Source organism: Carcharodon carcharias, chromosome 14, assembly GCF_017639515.1.
Source record: "Carcharodon carcharias isolate sCarCar2 chromosome 14, sCarCar2.pri, whole genome shotgun sequence".
Classification (NCBI taxonomy): Eukaryota; Metazoa; Chordata; class Chondrichthyes; order Lamniformes; family Lamnidae; genus Carcharodon; species Carcharodon carcharias.
In genome coordinates, this window is record NC_054480.1 from 148,252,168 (window position 1) to 148,276,122 (window position 23,955).

The 23,955-nt window shown below is 46.2% G+C and overlaps 1 protein-coding gene across 2 annotated transcripts in view; it reads right to left on the reverse strand.

Annotated features, from left to right (window-relative positions):
- Positions 1–418: 418 nt before the first annotated feature.
- mob3a (MOB kinase activator 3A) overlaps positions 419–23,955 on the reverse strand; it is a 44,779-nt gene continuing 21,242 nt past the window's right edge. The window contains exons 2-5 of one of the 2 annotated variants that reach the window (XM_041205342.1): positions 11,184–11,305; positions 7,252–7,813; positions 5,948–6,150; positions 419–1,529 (exon numbers count right to left, since the gene is read on the reverse strand). In XM_041205342.1, coding sequence (XP_041061276.1) covers positions 1,500–1,529; positions 5,948–6,150; positions 7,252–7,669 — 651 coding nt within the window. In that variant the 5' untranslated portion in view covers positions 7,670–7,813; positions 11,184–11,305 and the 3' untranslated portion in view covers positions 419–1,499. The remainder of the gene's footprint in view (positions 1,530–5,947; positions 6,151–7,251; positions 7,814–11,183; positions 11,306–23,955) is intronic. The other variant, XM_041205343.1, reaches the window with a different exon arrangement.

The following is a 23,955-nucleotide window of genomic DNA, read 5'->3' on the forward strand; positions in this document are numbered from 1 at the left end:
ATGCCAAACTATGTAAACGGTTCAGGGGTTCCTACTGCTTCGTAAGGAGTAAATCTATCGCAAGACACAGCAATATTGGGACTATAATAAGAATTGTTGTGAAGGGATACCAACACAGAAATGGCTTAAATGATAACAGATGTTGCATCCCTACAAATGTATATAGCAAAAGTTCATGATCTTATAATTCGGTATGGAAGGAACGCAGTTCATTGGGAGTGGTCCCTGGCAATTAACAAAAAGGTAATAGTTAGTGAAAGTCCGGAGATTCTAAAAGGTCTGAATCATCATCTTATGATGTATATTCTATTTCACACTCATTCTCACAAAAGCAGTGCGTATTTTCAAGTTCCCTTAAGAACAATTGCAAAAAACACCCCTTGAGAGAACATGCAACAATAAGAATGAGGAGGAAAAATTTAAGATGTGAATGTTTTAATAACATAACACATTAATCTTATAAGCAAACACCCTCAAAGAATTAAGTGCAAAGAAAATGATACAAATAATCCAGACAGTAAGAAATTAAAGCACATCAAGTAATGTCCAAAACTAAATAGATAAAAAAGATATAAAATATAACAAGTTTAAAGAGAATTTCTTTATACCACAGATTTCCCCAAAAATTATGAAAAATTGTATCATATTATAGCATTCATGAACACTAAAGCTTTAAACAAGAAATACCAGTAAAAAAGTATATCATTCATTTTTAAATAGTTTTTAAAAAATCCACAAGCTTCTCTGTTCAGTTGAATATTCTATGTACCGTATCAGGACTAAATTTACAGATTTTATTGTCTGCGAGCTAGCACTGTTGATTGTACTGTGATATTGTACCGAGATAAGTCATTTCTTTTATAAAGAACTTTTAATATTCCTGATTTGTTCAGGAAACCCAAAACAGCAAAATCTGTGAGGAATATTGCAAATTGATTTTGCAAAACATTTCTGGCACCAGCCAGACACTGTTATCATATCAGCAATATTCACTGTGCGAGTAACGTAAACATATTGAAATATTCATTTCTGAAGGTATGGACAAAAAAAAACTTGCATTATCTTGTCTTATATAGTGCCTTATCATCTCTCAAACATTCAAATGTGCTTTACTCATAATTAACTGCAAAAAATATCAATAAATCTTTATATCAAGCAAAATAATTATTGTACAAAAGCTATAATTCTCTCTTCATTTTGTGCACCATATATAGCTACAGAATCATCTAATTTAGAGTAGTTATGAAATTTAAACAATTAACTGCCCTACAGGTAGGTGCTTCAGTGCCATTTGGAATTTTCTGCAAACATTACAGTTCTGCGCGTCAATAGAAAATTCCATGCTAGGCATTGTTATCTTTCACATTTCAACATCAGTAAATAATTATTTGGAACAGGACAGAGTTTCTCTTTCAAGTGGATGTTTTTGTATAACAGAAACCATTTCATTAACAAAATGGATGACACAGCTTCTTCTATAACTGGTCAGGAGTTCCTTTTCAATGGCACATTTTCATAGTCATCTCCTTCTGTTAAAAGAACAGACAAAATAGTATTTTAGTGGGCGATGATGGTCTGGAAACATTTACGCAGACTTGTTGAAACACAGAACACTTTCCAGAGAGAGGAGTTGAGTCAAAGATTGCATCTTTTGAGGGAATATTATCTAAAACCAAAGGAAGAAACCGGGCTATGGGGAGAGACCAAAACATTCCAATTAGTTTTGGATTGCTCTAGCAAACAGCTGGCACAGGCATAATGGGACGAATGGTCTATCCATGGTTCTTTTGTAAAACAAAAATAAGATTTAGATATCCTAATTTATTTGAGAACAGTACGAAATGCTTTTTCTGAATTGTGCTTTGAAACTACAAATCACAACAAAGACAAACAATATGCAAATGGGAAATTCCAGAGTTATTGTTGACGTTAATGGAAAGTACCAACATAGCTACACCCAATAATTCTAGCATTTCTTTTTTGCCACATGATTTACTATATGAAATAATAGGAACTGCAACAAATGCAGCCAATCTCACTAAACTGAATAGATAACAACTGCCTCAGCGTGCAAAACACCTGTTAAGAGGAAGTAGCAAAAGAGAAGTAAAATCAATCAGAATGTTTTCATGACAAAAATCTTTTCCCAGGATTGCAAGGCTAAAGTGTAATTTATTTTTATAACACTAGTAATTGCCACTTCAAATATATCCTGTGGCCCCAGAATAATAAATCACAATGTAACTGAATGGTTTGCATTAATGTTTCTTCTCTTGCCCTACAAGCCAATCATACATTTAATGAAATAAAAGCAAAAAACTGAGGATCCTGGAAATCCAAAACAAAAATAAAAATACTTGGAAAAACTCAGCGTCTGAGGAGAGGAATACAGTTAATGTTTCGACTCCGTATGACTCTTCAACAGAACTAAGGAAAAATAGAGTAAACTATTTTTCCTTAGTTCTGTTGAAGAGTCATACGGACTCAAAATGTTAACTGTGTTCCTCTCCGCAGATGCTGTCAGACCTGCTGAGTTTTTCCAGGTATTTTTATCTTTGTTTTTGTTATACATTTAATTAAGCCTTCTTGGGGGCTTAACTTGACTTTTGGAATACATGGTGATTAAAATATTTGTTAATTTGCTGAAGCAGAACAGGTCAGCTCAATTGGCTAGAGCATGATGCTTAATAATATTGATGGCACGGGTTCCATCCCCATACTGGCTGAGGTAGTTCTTGAAGCCTGGCTCTTCTCCTAGCCACACTATAATATCATGGCACAGAGATTTGTGGAGAGTCATGATAATCGGCCCTTGGACAACAAGGGTGCCAAGTGAAGAGACAGAAAATATAATGAAAAAAGGTAGCTTTTTTGCAGAATGTAAACACATTTCATAGACCTATCAACTATCAAAGAACCAGCAAAAGTTCTTCAAGGACAGTACGAGAGTTCATCCTTTCCTGAAGCGAAACTTTCAAACTCCAGAAGATGTCTGACCTGGTAGTTTGGCTAGCAAATTGTAATTGCACTTAATAACTGGTTAATTGATTTGAAAGCTCTAGAGTTATAATCACGTTAACAATAATATATTGTCACATAAACACAAAGGTAGGAGTTTTAACAACCAGAAATTGTCTTGGTAATATAATTATTATATGGTAAGATCACCACAAAAATATCCACAGTACTTTCTGGTTGGTAAGGCTGTTGCTAAAATGTCAGTCAAAGAAGGAGGCAGGATCAGAATTACAAAGGTAGAGAAACTCAAAGAAAGTGATACAAAGACGAATGCAGATATAATTAAAAGAAACCAGGTAGCAAAAAAAGAAACACTACCTGGTGCACTTTGTATCTTCTTCAGGCCATCAAGCAGTACACAAGAAAGGGAATTGATGGTGTTAGGTGATAGGACAATAAGGGGCATAACTTAACTAACATACTCAAATAACAGCATTTAACAAAGGTTGGAATTACTTTAATCCACAGATTTAATGCTGAGAGGCCATCTCACTGTTGGAATTTTAATTAACAATTCTCTCATTGGCCAGGATTTTCCCCTTGGCGATTTGGGGACAGGGCCCGCTCGCTGAGGGGAAAATGACGTGGGATGACATTGGGAGGAATCCCCGACGTCATCCTGTTCCCTTCAAATTTTCAGGAAGGCAGGCAGACAGCGAAATCAGCTGTCCGCCTGCCGACCTGTCAATGGCCAATTAAGGCTATTAGCAGGCCCATTAAGATAGTTAAATGCCCTGCCCAGCCAACTTAAGGCTGGTGGGCAGGCCAGGAGCCCCAGCGGCCTGTAGATTATTAATGAAACTTCATCCAGGATGAAGTTTCATTACCGTTTTGTAAAAATTTAATAAATGTTATGAGTTTGTTATCATGTCCCATCTCGTGTGACATTGTCACATGAGGGGGACATGTTAATAACTTTAAAATGTCTCTATTTTTTTGACTTTACTTACCTTTCACTAAACTCCCTGAGTCAGGACTTTGCCTCAGGGAGCAGTGTGCACTTTGACAGTTGAGGGATTCCTCCACCCCCTGCACAGGAAGCACACAGAGTTTCCTGTCGGGCAGACCACTGGGCGGGCCATAATTAGCCCGCCCACTCAAAATGGCGGCTGGCCCCATTTCAGCGGCAGGGGTCAGCTGTCCACCCGCCAGCCAAGGGCTAAATTCTACCCATTATTTGGTATATGAAACCTTCCCAGTGAGAAACAGGGAATAAGGCCTAGCCATCAATTTACCATTAACAAAATTTATAATTAGCTGATTAGATAAACTAGAAAATCTGTCATTTGGGATCTGGACAAAGAATTTAAGGAGTAAATTTATGCACTAATAACTTAATCAATTCCATTGTTAATTCAGCTCCTGTAGAATTGTCATTTGCTATCGCACAGCAGTAGAGCCTCTAATACAAAATACTAATCGTAAATTGTGGCAAGGCAGATCTTTACCAGGAAGCATCATTTCTAAAATGAAAGTATTAAGTTGTAACTTGATGCTATCCTTTTCTTTCAGGTGCTGATCCATCTGCTGCTCATTCCAAGCATGTTCTTAATTTAAAATAAAATTATTGTAGTTGCTAATATAATTGTTGAAGGCTTCACATATTGGATTCATGGTCATTAAAAGTATTTTTCCAATCATTAGGAGGCCCAATTAAAGTCACACATCGGACATGTCTATTTCATCTGGTTTTATGTAACATCAACTTACTGCTTCAAAGTAATTTAGTAAACAGGCTTGCAAGCCCTTTTTTATATAAAGAGGTGCTTACTCAGCATTGGGAGAAAGTAAATATCCTCAATACATCTATACAACAACTGCACCTCTGCTGAATTATGGTTTCACTGTCATCCAGGATATTAATCAATAAATTCAACTTTATTAGTTTATAAGAAATGCTTCTTCTGACTGTTCATGTGTTTATACAGAATCTCAGGGCAGAAACAGGCTATTCCGCCCCAATGGTCCATCATGGTGTTTATACTCCACATGATCCTCCTCCCAACCCTACTTCAATTAATCTTATCAACCTATCCTCCTATTTCTTTCTCCCTCATGTGTTCATCAGGCTTCCCCTTAAATGCATCTACCTCAACTACTCCTTGTAGTAAGTAGCGAGTTCCAATTTCTCTTGACCCTATAGGTAAAACTTTTCTTCTGACTTCCCTCCTAGATTTATTAGTGACTATCTAATATTTATGGTTCCATGAATATGATGAGATTCTGTTCAGCTGACTGGTATGTTGTTGGGTTGCAGTGAGACTGGAAGCTGTTGCAATAACTTGTATATCCAATTGGTAGAACCATCAGTGAAGTACAATATTCACCAATGTTGTGATCAGGGCGGTGGTAATATATTCACATATTTTATGCCAATTTTTGTTGCTCACCAGGCATTTATGAGCTTTCATTTGCTGTCCGACTAGGAATTCAAGCTTTCTAAGGTATTAACATCAATTTGTACTCAACATAGCACCTTTAACGTAATAAAACAAAGCATTTCGCATGAGCGTTATCAAATAAAATTTGACACTGAGCCACATAAAGAGACATCAGGACAGGTTGTTTTAAAAAGGTATCTGCTTCACTAATGAAACCTCAATTAGTGCAAACAAAAACTCTATCTGTGTAGATACTCAGCAGTTCAAGTACCTGTCTGATCAAAAATGGTTAAACCTGTGATGTATAGAGACATTTCCAAAGCTACAAACATTATATGCAGAGTTCATTAATTCACCTTCAGCTTCCTACCACCCTCCATAATGTAGTCCCATTTTCCACAAGCATCATTTTATTATCCCCTATAAACTGCATTACACTGTGCTTAAAATTTCTAAAAAGAGTGCCTAACAGACCAGAAAGCACTGCTCTGTTAAAAAAAACCTATCAAACAAAGCTTACTGGTAAATTTAGCTGTAAAGGAACATACCAGGGGTACTAATTCTTTGTTGTCTATTAGATTGAACTCCTTAACGAAGTAGTAAAAATGTTTGTAACAAGTATTAACGTGCGCTTCTGCACCCATAAAGCTGATCCGGTCAAAGTGGTGTATGTACACGTGGACAAAAACACGGAAAAGGCGAGAAAGGATCTTCTTGCAAACTTGCTGGAAATTCTTTGGAAAGGGAGTGCCTGAGAGAAAAGAAAGAAATTTAAGTTAATGTTCTTGCTAGTGCTAAATGGTGCCAATAGCCCAACATGTCTATATAGCATAGACAGGAACTTTACAGTACATTTGAAGTTCATGGTGCAGTTTATGTGTACTTAGTGAATAAAGATTGGAAATAAAATATGAAATCCTGCACTTTTTACAGTAAATTTGCTTGAGCTACTGTGAAACTGACCAATCTCTCACCTAGTATTTCATCAAACAGAACAGAGTCTTGCAGGATTCAAACTTTCAGATTTAAGGAGGATTTTCTTTTTAAGTCAATAATAGCACAAATCCAACTTGACAAAGGAATACTGGAAAGCTGGTACTCCCTCCACCAAAAGGTTGTTGACATTAGGTCCATTGAAATTTTCATAACCAGAATTGATAGATTTTTGTCGTGCAAGGTTACAGTGCCAAAGTGGATAAATGAAGTCAAGGTACAGATCAGCCATGATCTAATTGAATGGCGAAAGTGGCTTGAGGCTGAATGGCCTACTCTTGTTTCAATGTTGATGGTTGCTGATAGAGCTACTGGTCAATTTCACTTTTAACATTTTTGGTTTTGTGTGTAGAATTAGTTTATGGTCTATGTACTATTTACAGCAGCAGTAATATTCCAGTCTGACGAACACACAGACGACAAAGTGAATCGTACCAAATTGTCCGTTCACACAGAGCAGTCAACTCGCTTAAAGTTACATAGGATTAAATATAAGGGCACAGCAACCAAGAGATCAATATTGAAATGATAGCGCGTCAACCAACGTCACTGATTTAAAACTTTCTGTCATCAGACATTGTTTCATAAATTCACATGTAGTGTGTATAGGCTTCAATGCAACTGCCCCCTTTTCCATCAATCTATATTTAAATGGAATCAATGATTTTCCTAAGGTGACTGAATCACTTAAATACCTGTCATCTACAAAGTCCATACAAAAAACTGAAGCCATTTCTTTTGGCCTATTGATACAGTTGTGCCTTAGTGAGATGTGCAAAATGACATTTTCTCAGGGAAAATTGATAAAGAATAAACAAAAAGCAAAATCAAATAGCAGTATTTGATTGTTTCAACTCACCAACATTGGTTGGAAATATGTTCTCATTGTTCACTTGGGTTTCAATCCAATCCATAAGGCGACTCATGTATTGTGGTGCTGACAGTGCAGTAGGTTTTTTGTATTTATCCTCATCTTGCCATCTGTATTCATATCGAGGTCCTCCTGACATGATAGGGCATGTGCTATTAGTGCAGAATTCTGATACAGTTCCATAAATCAGATTAATACGGTTAAAAAAATCTACCACATGTACAGCTACCCAGTCATTGAGATCCTCGTTTGAAGGGAGCTGCACTGCCAATTTCAAATCTAGACCGGCATTTAGCGATGCTTGTGCCCTTTTATGCAATTCAAACCTCTGCGTGCCTGGCTCAAATTTGCGTTTGGGGCGAAAAGTCTTGTCTTTATTGAAAACCTGTTTCAAAGCCACAGCCATATTAAAATCTTTGCAATGGTCCGTGAAAAGCTGCAAGAACGATAATCTTCACAATAGAGGGCTGGCACTCAAGGCAATTTATGTTGCTTGCAAACCTAAAATATATGTGTTGTAGAGTTGCTTGCATTCAACAAGTCTTCAATTCTGTGAAAAATGTGGAAAATAGAACATAAGTCATAGTATAATTTAATATCACAGTACAATTTTATGTTGTTATCTGCAAAACCTATCTATTCCAGTCAACAACACTTCACAAATTTAGTTTGTAGTATTTCAAGTTAGTCTTCATTTTTCTAACCCTTTTATGGGCCCCATATGGAAGAACATACAAATCACACTGAAGCACATACCCTTATTAGACAGTCTATAATACAGTCTATAATACATTCAAAAATTATTTACTTTACAATAGTGACAGAGCTGCTTCTAAATACACCAATGTATATAGAGATTAGCACTTGTTTCATTTTCAACTTCTTAAACTGAACAAAAGCAAACAAGTAGAATACTGCACCTTTAAAGGAATTAAAGGGGATTCACATTCACTGTTGGTACTTCCCTTGTGATTTTTAACTTGGAGCACGTCACTGCATGTCATGCATACATGCATGGCAGATGACTTGAGAATACAGGAAAAATTATGTTACTGCACTGGGCAATTTATTTTTCCTGTCTTTTCTCCCCTTTCACCCCATCTTTTCTGAACACAATGTGTCACTTTGAGCTACAGTTCAGCAAACAAGCTAAACTGAATTTATACAAGATGTTAGGCCACAGTTTGAGTAGTGTGAGCAGTTTAGGACACCTAATTCTCCCTATACTGTGATCTATGGCTTGGTTCTGGAAACAAAAACAAAAATTGCTGGAGAAACTCAGCAGGTCTGACAACATCTGTGGACAGAAAGACAGAGTTAATGTTTCGAGTCCGTATTACTCTTCAGAACTAAAGAGAAGTAGGAATGTGGTGAAATATATACTGTTTGGGGGGGGGGGGGGGGGGGGGGGGGGGAGAGACAGGTGAAGCTGGATAGAAGGCCAGTGATAGGTGGAGGCAAAGGAGAGATCGCAAAAGATGTCATAAAAAAAAGGTCGAAGCCAGTGGTGATACTGGCTAAAGGAGGTGCTAATGGTGACATTAAGAGTAGAAAGCAGGATGAGCAAGTGACAGATGGCCCTGGTGGGGGTGGGGTGGGGGAAGGGGACAATGTGGGAGGAAAGATCAAAATAGGCTAAAAGGTGGGGATAAAACAATGAATGGAAATAAATTTTAAAATAATAATAGAAATAGGTGAGGAAAATGTGTATATATAGAAATTTAAAAATAAATATTTGAAAAAAGGGGATCAAAAAGGGGTGAGGATGGAAGGGACAGTTCATGATCTAATATTGTTGAACTCAATATTCAGTCCGGAAGGCTGTAAAGTGCCTAGTCGGAAGATGAGGTGCTGTTCCTCCAGTTTGCGTTGAGCTTCACTGGAACATTGCAGCAAGCCAAGGACAGACATGTGGGCATGAGAGTGTGTTGAAATGGCAAGTGACAGGGAGGTCTGGGTAATACTTGCGGACAGACCGAAGGTGTTCTGCAAAGTGGTCTCCCAGTCTGCATTTTGATCCACTTTTTTTCAAATTTTTATTTTTAAATTTCTATATATACACTCCTTTTTCCCCCACCTGTTTCTATTATTATTATTTTAAAAATTTATTTCCATTCATTGTTGTATCCCCACCTTTTAGCCTATTTTGATCTTTTCTCCCACATCATCCCCTCCTCCCAACCCACCCCCACCAGGGCCATCTGTCACTTGCTCATCCTGCTTTCTACTCTTAATGTCACCATTTGCACCTCCTTTAGCCAGTATCACCACCATCAACACCCCTTCGACCTTTTGTGTATGACATCTTTTGCAATCTCTCCTTTGCCTCCACCTATCACTGGCCTTCTATCCAGCTTCACCTGTCCCCACCCCCCCCCACCCCCTTAAACAGTATATATTTCACTACATCTCTACTTCTCTTTGGTTCTGAAGAAGTCATACGGACTCAAAATGTTAACTCTGTCTTTCTCTCTACAGATGCTGTCAGACCTGCTGAGTTTTTTCCAGCAATTTTTGTTTTGTTTCAGATTTCCAACGTCAGCAGTATTTTGCTTTTATCTTGGTTCTGGAAACGTTGGGTACTCAGAAAACAAGTATTTTGCTATGTGCAGCAAGGATCTTTCAAAACTTAATTACAAATGAACTTAAAAAAAAAAGCAGCATTTTAGTCATATTCCTGAAGTGGGATGCTCGTTTTCATGCAATTGACTTTAATTTTTATTGCACATTAGCTATTTACTGATAACTATTGAATGCCCAAACATGTAGAAGTTTTTAAAAAATTCATTTAGGTTATGTGGGTGTCGCTGGCTAGGCCAACATTTATTGCCCATCCCCAATTACCCTTGAGAAGGTGGTAGTGAGCTGCCTTCTTGAACCGCTGCAGTCCACGTGGTATAGTCCACAGTGCTGTTAGGAAGGGAGTTCCAGGATTTTGACCCAGCGACAGTGAAGTAACAGTGATATATTTCCAAGTCAGGATGATAAGTGACTTGGAGAGGAACTTCGAGGTGGTGGTGTTCCCATGTATCTGCTGCCCTTGTCCTTCTAGATGGTAGCTGTCATGGGTTTGGAAGGTGCTGCCTAAGGAGCCTTTTTTGAGGTTGCTTTGTCCTGGATGGTGTCAAGCTTCTTGAGTGTTGTGGGAGCTGCACTCATCCAGGCAAGTGGAGAGTATTCTATCACACTCCTGACTTGTGCTTTGTAGATGGCAGACAGGCTTTGGAGAGTCAGGAGTTGAGTTTCTCACCGCAGGATTCCTAACCTCTGACCTGCTCTTGTAGCTACAGTATCTGATCAACAGTAACCCCCAGGATATTGATAGTGGAGGATTCAGCAATGGTAATGCCTTGGAAAACTTGGGATGAAGGTCAGATTCTCTCTTGCTGGAGATGGCCATTGCCTGGCACTTATGTGGCATGAATGTAGCTTGCCAATTGTCAGCCCAAGCTTGGAAATTGTCCAGGTCTTTCTGTATTTGGACATGGACTGCTTCAGTATCTGAAGTAACAATTTTAAAGCTCTTTTTTCTGGCAGATCGCCTGCAACATTCTATTTTTGCAAACATTCTTTTAGTTCAGAGATCTTTCTGAATGTGATTCTTTAAGCAACAATTTGCATGTATTTTGTGCCTTTTATTTTCAGCATATTAATTTTTTAAAAATCTCCGCTAAATCGTAAGTAAACTTTAAAGTGTAACCAGGTTTACGTGGCTTCAAAGCTGAAGCCATCGCGAAGTTCTGATCAGATATTTTAAACTTGCCCCTATCTTATATTAAAACCAGGAGCCAACTTGTTCCTAGCTGTCAATTCCTTTTAACCGGAATATCTAGGTTTTTGACTAACATTGAAGAACTCTATTACAACTTTCTAGAGATGAGAAATAGTATCCCCACCTTAGAAATGATACAAGCACCTACCTTTCTATGCAAATGATTCACTTCCACCACTGCCAGGTTTTGTTCAAACACTCATATTTCATTTGAAAATATCTTCATGCTTATCGCCTTTCTGAAGATTAATATTATACTCCTTTATGTTTCTAAATAAAATTTGTAACAATAAATTGAAATTAAAAAGATCCCAGCAAACAGCTTATACACTGCACGGCTGCTTTTGTTAATAGTGTATGGTTTTCCAGGTTCCTTTATTTATACAGTTCAGATTTTCTTACCCAATTAAATGAGTAATGTATTGTGGAGAGTAAAGGTATGGGGAAACCCACATGTCATTTCAATACATTATTCTAACGAAGTTGGGAAACTCCCAGCTGGAATGTTTCTCAGAAGAGCTTTTTTTCTGTTCAACAGGTTCACACTATGCTCATTTCTTTGTTGCTGGTACAAAATACTCAGTCCAATCGTTGAGAGGAAATAGCATCAGAGTAACTGACCACTTGATTTACTGAATCATTTTAGAGTTGGGCTGCCCTGAAGAATGCTTTAATCTGCAGCTTGCCTAGACAACCAAATATTTCATCTTGATCTACTAGCAAAATTATCAAGAGTCCTGCTGTGCTTAGCCATCTGCTTGGCTGAGGTACGGCTATGGGTTTTAGAGTCATACACAAGCTCATGGAGATACCATCTCAATGGCCTCCCTCAGGGGTCAGTCCTAGCACCAACCCTTTTTAATCTGTATATTAATGATCTAGCTGTGACCAGATTGTGGAAATCACACCCTAGAGACCACATTAATGATAAAAAAAACTTACAGCCGAGTAATGCCTGAAATAGCGTCTTCAACCAAGAACCACAAAGACTGTGCACTATGTTTTTCACTTGTATAATGCTAGTGCCTCTCATGAGCTCAACCTAAATGGTCAACTTCTTAAATATGTTGCTCACCCTATTTACTTGGGTATGACCCTCTACAAAAAACATCTCTTGGAAATTGCTGAGAAAGCTAATTCCAACTTAGAAGCTCCCCTGGGGAGCAAATGCCTCCAATATATGCTCATTCATGCTGATATTCAATATTATGCTCCTCGTACACTAAGATTGTGGATACTCATTAAGGCTGAGTTAGACCAATTCTTTATAAACAAGGGAGTCAAAGGTTATAGAGAGGTAGACAAGAAAATGGAGTTGAGGCCACAATCAGATCAACCATAATCTTATCAATTGGCGGGGACAGGCTTGAGGGGCCAAATGGCCTACTTCTGCTCCTAATTCTTGTGTTCTTGCACCTTACTATGCACCTTGTGTCAGACACACTCTCTGCTCTCATGGTTGCCAGTCTTTGCAGGGGCAAATACAAACCCTGTCATTAATTCAATAATCTGTTGACCTACACAGTTTGCATGTTGGTGCTGACAATGCTTTAAGATGGCTGGGAGGACATGCTGAGTCATTGTGTTAAATAAATAAATCTTGGAAATAAACTCAGCAAGTGTATGGGCACTAGGGTATAGGGATTTTAGTTAAAATACTGAGAAATATTTCATGGATCATAAAAAGAATTAGTGATTCCCCACCCTTCCTAAAAGCATTAAATTGTTAAGGTTTCACTTCACACCCAATACAAAAAGTTTCCAACCTCTGCATAATCACATTGGCAGTATCAAACAGTGGTAAAATACTTTCATTACACGTCAACCAAGGGAGATAAAGAAAAACGAGAAAGGTAATCTTAAACAGATGGTTTTCTTTTTTCTCTATGGTTACAAAGCAGCATTAAGTAAGTCAAAGGTGAATCTATGGCATTTGGGAGGTTACTGTAGCAGGAAGAAAATAAAAGCAAGGGTGTGGGAGGAGGGAAAATGATTTAAGTTGTATAATTATTGTGTATATGCATGCATAAAGCTAGAAATTTATCTCCCTCAGGATATAAAAATGTGTGTGAAGGGTGGAGGGATGCTGGGACAAAGGTCAGCTGATACTTCGGTCATATTTCCCTTCTAATAAAGCAATATCACTAAGGATAGGAGACCCAGCTCTACAGCAATGTATTTCAAACAGAAATTGCACCATTCCTCCAGTGCTGCGATATCGATACTTGGGATTTTAATTCAAATCCCCACTGCTAATTTTAAATTAGAGATAGGCAATAGAAAGAAGGAATTTGCATTTATTTATACAGTGCCTTTCACAACCTCAGCATGTCCCAAATCACTAATCCAAATAAATTGCTTTAAGAGTGTAGTCACTGTTTTAGTTTAGTCAATGCATTCAGGGATGGGCTGTGTAAAATCAGCAATGGGAGCAAGAACTGAAGTCAAGAATGAGAGTTAATACTTAACCATTAGTGCATAAAAAGTGCAGGTAAAAATGTGTTAAATTAATTAACAGAACAATTATTTGTAATGTTAACTGAATGAATGTGAGAGTTTTAGCAGATGTAATGTTGATCTTCATAGTTTTTTTTGGGTTGGGGAGGAGTGATGAGAGAGGGCATCTTAAAGATGGACTGCCTTATGCCTGAATATAAATGCTACATGAACTGGGCCCTGTTGGAGAACTGAGTTAATAATGAACTCTAATAGCCATAATTAACTATCGTAACTGAGCGTGATTGATTCACCAGGACGTTGGGAAACAAAGAAAGGTGAAACTGGAATACAAACAAGGAGTTCTGTTCCACTCTAGATTTCTGGCTATCAAGTGGAATGCAAGGACAGGCTGGCCAGAACAGACATCAATCATGGGTAATTAATGAAGAACTTTAGAGCAAAGTATAGATGCTTTTAAATAATTATAAGACAGGATGTATCCCATAAGGGAGTTATGAGGAATTGACAGTCCAAAGAACTGTCTATACACAAGATATCAGCTGTTGGTAAGCAACCAGTGTTTAAAAAGGGGTGAAGTTGCAGCGTTAAATGAGATACAGAGGAGTGAGAGAAAACTGAATTGCTATCCTTTGTGTTGTATGGACTGATCATCTGTGCAAAACAAATAGTTTGTTCCCTATACTTAACTGTCTTGTGCATATTTGACACATGCTGCTATGATCCACAGAGGGAAGGAGGTGCACTGACCTTCGGTAAAAATATTTTGTTCCAACTCTATGCAACTCCTAATTTGTCCTGCAAGTCATGGGGTAGAAGGACATGGTCCACTCAACAGCTTCAACAAATCAATAGTGAGGAAAAAAAACAAACTTGGGTACTTTACAGTACTTGAACATAAAAAACAATATTCCAACAACTTACTACAGCATTGCTGTAACGCTGCAGTAAAAACGTCACACAGCTGGTCAATAACCTTGTACAGGCATCATGGCTCTAAGGCACACTGGAACCATCCCAATGTAAACTGCAGACAATGTCACTTCCAAGTTTAAAAAAGTATAAACAATATTTAAATGAACCAGAGAATAAAGTCAAGGATAGAAGTTGTCAGTAATCAAAACAAGTTTATAAACCATAATCACCTGATCCGCCAAAGAATATGATTCATGTCCTTACTGTTCTATACAAAATTAGTGTTAGTACCTTAAGGTAGTTGATTTATAAGAGATTCCCCACTTGCAGCCCCATCCGATTTTCTTCCTTACCCTCTGAAAGGCAGCCACTCATGCTGAGGTGTAGACAACTCAAGAACTCTGGTATCTTGACAAAGCGGATGCTCAATGTTTGAGCCAAGATGGAAAGCAAAATCTATTTTTACCCAACATCCACAAATGAATTTTCCAGCCAAAGTCATTGGATAGCAATGTGGAGAGGGAACCCTAACTGTTTTTATTAGCTTTCATGCCCAGGTACTCAGGTACCCAGAAATCAACTGCTTGCTCCTAGCCACCAACTGCTACAGCTTTATTATAAATTATTGCTGAGATTTTGATTTCTGAGCTGACAGCAACATCTGGAATATGCACAAGAACACAAGAGATAGGAACATGAGTAGACCATACAGCTCATGGAGCCTGCTCCGCCATTCAATATGATCATGGCTGACCTTGGATTTCAATTCCACTTTTCCACCCACTCCCCACACTCCTTGGTTCTCTGAGACACCAAAAATCTGTCTGAGTCTTAAATATATTCAACAATGGAGCATCCACAATCCTCTGGGGCAAATAATTCCAAAGATTCACAACCTTTTGAGTGAAGAAATTTCTCCTCATCTAAATCCTAAATGATAGGTCCCTTATCCTGAGACTGAGCTTTGGAGTCCCCACTCAGTGGAAACAACTTCTCAATGTCTACCGTGTCAAACCCCTTCAGTATCTTGTATGCATATGTGCATTTGAATGCAGAAGTCCAGAAGTTTATGTCAGTGACTCTACTCCAGAGGACATGCTGTTGTAGACTGCAATCAATTAGAAATCATTAAATTGAGGAGAACTTCCACTCTTAGTCTCACAGTAAAAACCCTTGAAAAGTTACACCTTGTTGAATGATGTGTAGCTGAGTTTTTAATGGCAAAGTTCATAAATACTGCTAAGGAGTTTCACTGGCCCCGAAAGAGTAATTTTATATTTGCTGAATTTCAAATTTCTCCATTATGATTAAGCAATTCCACATACTTAAAAAAAGTTTGTAGTATTTTAGCTTCTACCTTAATCCCATATGTATGACCCAATCATTTATTTCACTACCTGTAAAATTTAAAAATTATAAACAAAAAGGGATTCAGTGGTTTTCACTTCCTGGTCTGCTGTCCGAGAATACTTTGATGTGATTGGCTGCTCACCCAGCTTGATGATATCACTGCAGACCATGAAATTCAGCCGTTATTTCTGCACCATACTTCAGAAATTCTCATTGACATCAAAGTTCGATACAGGTTGAGAATACAAAACTAAGGCAGGTAATGACCAATGTTTGTTTTAGAGATTCTCAATGAGAACAAATTCAGATGTGATGCTTTTGAAGCTAAGTAATCTTGCTTTCTTAGAACCCTATACACCAGAACTACACAGAACCTGCAGACATGCAATGGTATATTATTTCTCCATTGTCAATTATTAATTTTACCGTGTAAGCCAGGAAAGAAATGCGGGGGGAGGGGGGGGGGGTAGAGAAAACGAGAGTTCACTGTCTGTTTTTCCTATTGTATTATTAAAGAGACATCTCTTCTACTTCGGAAGGTTTAACATTTTGAGTCAAACATTTTAGTTATAATCAGACTATGGTTATGACACCTCCCTCCTTTAACAGAGAACAATGGTCATTATTTATCTATGTTCCTAATTACTCTATTTATCTATTTAATACAAGGAAGTCAGCCTTGCACTAAACCATCAGTTTATTGTGGGGCAGATTAGGCCACATTGGAATACACTGCCTGCGTGACTGACCTAAAATAAAATAGTACATTAGCAACTACTTGGCTTTACTGCTCTTGTATTTGGCTTCTGGCAGTAGGTAAGTCATCCTATTTAAATTAATATCAGTTAAATTATTAATCTTAATATATTACCAGTCCTAAAGCTCAACCAGTTATTGAATTACTTCTATACACACATTGCAAAATCTTCTTCAGCATTTAAGATGTTATGTGACAAAAAAAAGTAAAAACACAGCAGGATTGTATAGTGCAATGGGTTAGACACTAGTCTTTCACTTCTGGGACCCAGGTTTAAATCAAACCCAGACTCCTGGCAGGAAAATATCCTCAACTGGCTGTGTAAATGCATTTAGTTACAATTTAACACTGGAGTGACAAAACAATTAACTTTATTGTAAATGTAAAATATTCTGTTCAAAGTTTATCTTTAAAACATGAAAGTAGGGAGAAAGAGAGCCAATCAGTCAATTCACATAAAATATCCAATTAAACCGTTTTCATTCATTTCTGTCTCATCATCAGCTTGTGCCCTCTGCTTGTTTTAAATCAGAAAACTGTTTTAGACAGTACTTGTTATTTTGGTTCAGTATAAAAAGCTTATCTGTATCTAGTGGTGTTTTAAAAACCAGTATCAGTCCTGTTTCAGCCTTTTTAATAGATTCAGCTTTTGCCTTTCATAGCAGAACATTCATTTATACCCAATGACAACCATTATATTTTCCTTCCAAACTTCCTTATAACATATTATTGTGGATTTTCTGCTGGGTAACTTAGAATAAATCAGAGAGGAGTCCATGAATACACAATCTATTTTCTCCTGCTGCTTAAATAAAAGCCACCAGGTCTAGCTGGCGTAAACAGGGCTGTGATCAGTGAGGGTGTAATTCCTACCACAGACAAACCGTCCTGCTTGAATTCAGGCTATCTGCAGATGACAGCCAGTTCTAAATCTCTGCCTGGTAATTAGAAGAAACAGCAGGAAATAAACTGTTCATTATTTATTTTTAAATAAAGGCTTCCCATCCATAATTAACTGTGACGTCTGCAATGTGACAGAGGCTGTGTTGCTGTGGCCCTGGCATTGCTGACAGGTTGATGGGGGGTGGGGTTTGGTGCCTCCCACAGGGAGGGAGGGAGTTGCTGACAGGTTGATGTTGGGGGGGGGGGGGTGGGTTTAGTGTCTCCCACAGGGAGGGAGGGAGTTGATGGCCGGATGGAGGGGTAGCGTCTCTCACAGGGAGGGGGGGGGGAGGGTAGTTGATGGCTGGATTGGGGCGGGGGGGTGGTCAGTGTCTCTCACAGGGAAGGGGGGGGGGAGGGTAGTTGATGGCCGGATGGAGGGGGGGGGGTCAGTGTCTCTCACAGGGAGGGGGGGGGAGGGTAGTTGATGGCCGGATTGGGGCGAGGGGGTCAGTGTCTCTCACAGGGACGGGGGGGAGGGGGAGGGGGGTCAATGTCTCTCACAGGGAGGAGGGGGGGGTCAGTGTCTCTCACAGGGAGGAGGGGGGGTCAGTGTCTCTCACAGGGAGGAGGGGGGGTCAGTGTCTCTCACAGGGAGGAGGGGGGGGTCAGTGTCTCTCACAGGGAGGAGGGGGAGTCAGTGTCTCTCACAGGGAGGAGGGGGGGGTCAGTGTCTCTCACAGGGAGGAGGGGGGAGTCAGTGTCTCTCACAGGGAGGGTAGTTGATGGCCGGATTGGGGCGGGGGGGGGGGGGGTCAGTGTCTCTCACAGGGAGGTGGGGGGGGAAGGTAGTTGATGGCCGGATTGGGGCGGGGGGGTCAGTGTCTCTCACAGGGAGGGGGGGTGTTAGTGTCTCTCACAGGGAGGGGGGGTCAGTGTCTCTCACAGGGGGGGAAAGGGGGGTCAGTGTCTCTCACAGGGGGGGAAGGGGGGTCAGTGTCTCTCAAAAGGGGGGGGGAGGGGGGTCAGTGTCTCACGGGGGGGGGGGGGGTCAGTGTCTCTCACGGGAGGGAGGGGGGGTCAGTGTCTCTCACAGGGGGGAGGGGGGCGTTAGTGTCTCTCACGGGGGGGGGGGTGGTCAGTGACTCTCACAGGGAGGGGGGGTGTTAGTGTCTCTCACAGGGAGGGAGGGGGGGGGGTCAGTGTCTCTCACAGGGACGGGGGGGTGTTAGTGTCTCTCACAGGGAGGGGGGGGGGTCAGTGTCTCTCACAGGGAGGGGTGTTAGTGTCTCTCACAGGGAGGGAGGGGGGGGCAGTGTCTCTCACAGGGAGGGGGGGGTCAGTGTCTCTCACGGGGGGAGGGGGGTCAGTGTCTCTCACGGGTGGGGGGGGGTATTAGTGTCTCTCACAGGGAGGGGGGGGTCAGTGTCTCTCACGGGGGGGAGGGGGTGTTAGTGTCTCTCAGTGGGGGAGGGGGGTCAGTGTCTCTCACGGGGGGGGGGTATTAGTGTCTCTCACAGGGAGGGGGGGGGTCAGTGTCTCTCACAGGGAGGGGTGTTAGTGTCTCTCACAGGGAGGGAGGGGGGGGCAGTGTCTCTCACAGGGAGGGGGGGTCAGTGTCTCTCACGGGGGGAGGGGTATTAGTGTCTCTCACAGGGAGGGGGGGGGTCAGTGTCTCTCACAGGGAGGGGTGTTAGTGTCTCTCACAGGGAGGGAGGGGGGGGGCAGTGTCTCTCACAGGGAGGGGGGGTCAGTGTCTCTCACGGGGGGAGGGGGGTCAGTGTCTCTCACGGGTGGGGGGGGTATTAGTGTCTCTCACAGGGAGGGGGGGGTCAGTGTCTCTCACGGGGGGGAGGGGGTGTTAGTGTCTCTCAGTGGGGGAGGGGGGTCAGTGTCTCTCACAGGGACGGGGGGGAGGGGGAGGGGGGTCAATGTCTCTCACAGGGAGGAGGGGGGGGTCAGTGTCTCTCACAGGGAGGAGGGGGGGTCAGTGTCTCTCACAGGGAGGAGGGGGGGTCAGTGTCTCTCACAGGGAGGAGGGGGGGGTCAGTGTCTCTCACAGGGAGGAGGGGGAGTCAGTGTCTCTCACAGGGAGGAGGGGGGGTCAGTGTCTCTCACAGGGAGGAGGGGGGAGTCAGTGTCTCTCACAGGGAGGGTAGTTGATGGCCGGATTGGGGCGGGGGGGGGGGGGTCAGTGTCTCTCACAGGGAGGTGGGGGGGGAAGGTAGTTGATGGCCGGATTGGGACGGGGGGGTCAGTGTCTCTCACAGGGAGGGGGGGTGTTAGTGTCTCTCACAGGGAGGGGGGGTCAGTGTCTCTCACAGGGGGGGAAAGGGGGGTCAGTGTCTCTCACAGGGGGGGAAGGGGGGTCAGTGTCTCTCAAAAGGGGGGGGAGGGGGGTCAGTGTCTCACGGGGGGGGGGGGGGGGTCAGTGTCTCTCACGGGAGGGAGGGGGGGTCAGTGTCTCTCACAGGGGGGAGGGGGGCGTTAGTGTCTCTCACGGGGGGGGGGGTGGTCAGTGACTCTCACAGGGAGGGGGGGTGTTAGTGTCTCTCACAGGGAGGGAGGGGGGGGTCAGTGTCTCTCACAGGGACGGGGGGGGTGTTAGTGTCTCTCACAGGGAGGGGGGGGGTCAGTGTCTCTCACAGGGAGGGGTGTTAGTGTCTCTCACAGGGAGGGAGGGGGGGGCAGTGTCTCTCACAGGGAGGGGGGGTCAGTGTCTCTCACGGGGGGAGGGGGGTCAGTGTCTCTCACGGGTGGGGGGGGGGTATTAGTGTCTCTCACAGGGAGGGGGGGGGTCAGTGTCTCTCACGGGGGGGAGGGGGTGTTAGTGTCTCTCAGTGGGGGAGGGGGGTCAGTGTCTCTCACGGGGGGGGGGTATTAGTGTCTCTCACAGGGAGGGGGGGTCAGTGTCTCTCACGGGGGGGGGGGGTCAGTGACTCTCACAGGGAGGGGGGGTTGTTAGTGTCTCTCACGGGGGGTGAGGGGGGTCAGTGTCTCTCACAGGGAGGGGGGGGGTCAGTGTCTCTCACGGAGGGGGGGAAGGGGGGGGTCAGTGTCTCTCACGGGGGGGAGGGGAGTCAGTGTCTCTCACGGGGGAGGGGAGTCAGTGTCTCTCACGGGGGGGGGGGGGGAGGGGAGTCAGTGTCTCTCACGGGGGGGGGGAGGGGAGTCAGTGTCTCTCACGGGGGGGAGGGGGTCAGTGTCTCTCACGGGGGGGGAGGGGGGGGTCACTGTCTCTCACGGGGAGGGAGGGGGGTCAGTGTCTCTCACAGGGAGGGGGGGTCAGTGTCTCTCACGGGGGAGGGGGGTCAGTATCTCTCACGGGGGGGGGAGGGGGGTCAGTGTCTCTCACGGGGGGGGGGAGGGGGGTCAGTGTCTCTCACAGGGGGGGGGTCAGTGACTCTCACAGGGAGGGGGGGTTGTTAGTGTCTCTCACGGGGGGGGAGGGGGGTCAGTGTCTCTCACAGGGAGGGGGGGTCAGTGTCTCTCACGGAGGGGGGGAAGGGGGGGTCAGTGTCTCTCACGGGGGGGAGGGGAGTCAGTGTCTCTCACGGGGGAGGGGAGTCAGTGTCTCTCACGGGGGGGAGGAGAGTCAGTGTCTCTCACGGGGGGGGAGGGGAGTAAGTGTCTCTCACGGGGGGGGAGGGGAGTAAGTGTCTCTCACGGGGGGGAGGGGGTCAGTGTCTCTCACGGGGGGGGAGGGGGGGTCACTGTCTCTCACGGGGAGGGAGGGGGGTCAGTGTCTCTCACAGGGAGGGGGGGTCAGTGTCTCTCACGGGGGAGGGGGGTCAGTATCGCTCACGGGGGGGGAGGGGGGTCAGTGTCTCTCACGGGGGGGTGGGGGAGGGGGTCAGTGTCTCTCACGGGGGGGGAGGGGGGTCAGTGACTCTCACGGGGGGGGGGAGGGGGTCACTGTCTCTCACGGGGGGGGAAGGGGGGTCAGTGTCTCTCACGGGAGGGGGGAGGGGGGTCAGTGTCTCTCACGGGGGGGGGGCAGTGTCTCTCACGGGGGGGGGGAGGGGGTCAGTGTCTCTCACGGGGGGGGGGGGGGTCAGTGTCTCTCACGGGGGGGGGGGTCAGTGTCTCTCACGGGGGGGGGGGGGAGTGGGGTCAGTGTCTCTCACGGGGGAGGGGGGTCAGTGTCTCTCACGGGGAGGGGGAGGGGGAGGGGGGTCAGTGTCTCTCACGGGGGGGGGGGAGGGGGGTCAGTGTCTCTCACGGGGGGGGGGAGGGGGGTCAGTGTCTCTCACGGGGGAGGGGGAGGGGAGGGGGGTCAGTCTCTCACGGGGGGGGGAGGGGAGGGGGGGTCAGTGTCTCTCACGGGAGGGGGGGGGGTCAGTGTCTCTCACGGGGGGGGGAGGGGGGTCAGTGTCTCTCACGGGGGGGGGGGGGAGGGGGGTCAGTGTCTCTCACGGGGGAGGGGGAGGGGAGGGGGGTCAGTCTCTCACGTGGGGGAGGGGAGGGGGGTCAGTGTCTCTCACGGGGGGGGGAGGGGGGTCAGTGTCTCTCACGGGGGAGGGGGGTCAGTGTCTCTCACGGGGGGGAGGGGGAGGGGGGGTCAGTCTCTCACGGGGGGGGGGGAGGGGGAGGGGGGGTCAGTCTCTCACGGGGGAGGGGGAGGGGAGGGGGGGGTCAGTCTCTCACGGGGGGAGGGGGAGGGGGGGGTCAGTCTCTCACGGGTGGGAGGGGGAGGGGGGTCAGTGTCTCTCACGGGGGGGAGGGGGAGGGGGGGTCAGTGTCTCTCACGGGGGGGGAGGGGGAGGGGGGGTCAGTGTCTCTCACGGGGGGGGGAGGGGGGTCAGTGTCTCTCACGGGGTGGGGGGGGGAGGGGGGTCAGTGTCTCTCACGGGGGGGGGGGGAGGGGGGTCAGTGTCTCTCACGGGGGGGGAGGGGGAGGGGGGTCAGTGTCTCTCACGGGGGGGGAGGGGGAGGGGGGGTCAGTGTCTCTCACGGGGGGGAGGGGGAGGGGGGGTCAGTGTCTCTCACGGGGGGGGAGGGGGGAGGGGGGTCAGTGTCTCACACAGGGAGGGGGAGGGGGGGTCAGTGTCTCTCACGGGGGGGGAGGGGGGGTCAGTGTCTCTCACGGGGGGGGGGGGAGGGGGGGTCAGTGTCTCTCACGGGAGGGGGAGGGGGGGTCAGTGTCTCTCACGGGGGGGGGAGGGGGGGTCAGTGTCTCTCACGGGGGGGAGGGGGGGTCAGTGTCTCTCACGGGGGGGGAGGGGGGGTCAGTGTCTCTCACGGGGGGGAGGGGGAGGGGGGGTCAGTGTCTCTCACGGGGGGGGGAGGGGGGTCAGTGTCTCTCACGGGGGGGGGGGGGGGAGGGGGGTCAGTGTCTCTCACGGGGGGGGAGGGGGAGGGGGGTCAGTGTCTCTCACGGGGGGGGAGGGGGAGGGGGGGTCAGTGTCTCTCACGGGGGGGAGGGGAGGGGGGGTCAGTGTCTCTCACGGGGGGGGAGGGGGAGGGGGGTCAGTGTCTCACACAGGGAGGGGGAGGGGGGGTCAGTGTCTCTCACGGGGGGGGGAGGGGGGGTCAGTGTCTCTCACGGGGGGGGGGGGAGGGGGGGTCAGTGTCTCTCACGGGGGGGGGAGGGGGGGTCAGTGTCTCTCACGGGGGGGGAGGGGGAGGGGGGGTCAGTGTCTCTCACGGGGGGGGAGGGGGGTCAGTGTCTCACACGGGGGGGGGAGGGGAGGGGGGTCAGTCTCTCACGGGGGGGAGGGGAAGGGGGGTCAGTGTCTCACACAGGGAGGGGGAGGGGGGGTCAGTGTCTCTCACGGGGGGGGAGGGGGGGTCAGTGTCTCTCACGGGGGGGAGGGGGGGTCAGTGTCTCTCACGGGGGGGGAGGGGGGGTCAGTGTCTCTCACGGGGGGGGGGGGAGGGGGAGGGGGGGTCAGTGTCTCTCACGGGGGGGGGGGAGGGGGGTCAGTGTCTCTCACGGGGGGGAGGGGGAGGGGGGTCAGTGTCTCTCACGGGGGGGGAGGGGGAGGGGGGGTCAGTGTCTCTCACGGGGGGGGGAGGGGGGTCAGTGTCTCTCACAGGAGGGGGAGGGGGGTCAGTGTCTCTCACGGGGGGGGAGGGGGAGGGGGGTCAGTGTCTCACACAGGGAGGGGGAGGGGGGGTCAGTGTCTCTCACGGGGGGGGGGGAGGGGGGGGTCAGTGTCTCTCACGGGGGGGGAGGGGGGGTCAGTGTCTCTCACGGGGGGGGGGGGAGGGGGGGTCAGTGTCTCTCACGGGGGGGGAGGGGGGGTCAGTGTCTCTCACGGGGGGGAGGGGGAGGGGGGGTCAGTGTCTCTCACGGGGGGGGGAGGGGGGGTCAGTGTCTCTCACGGGGGGGGGGAGGGGGGGTCAGTGTCTCTCACCGGGGGGGGAGGGGGAGGGGGGGTGAGTGTCTCTCACGGGGGGGGGGAGGGGGGGTCAGTGTCTCTCACGGGGGGGGAGGGGGGGTCAGTGTCTCTCACGGGGGGGGGAGGGGGAGGGGGGGGTCAGTGTCTCTCACGGGGGGGGAGGGGGGGTCAGTGTCTCTCACGGGGGGGAGGGGGAGGGGGGGGTCAGTGTCTCT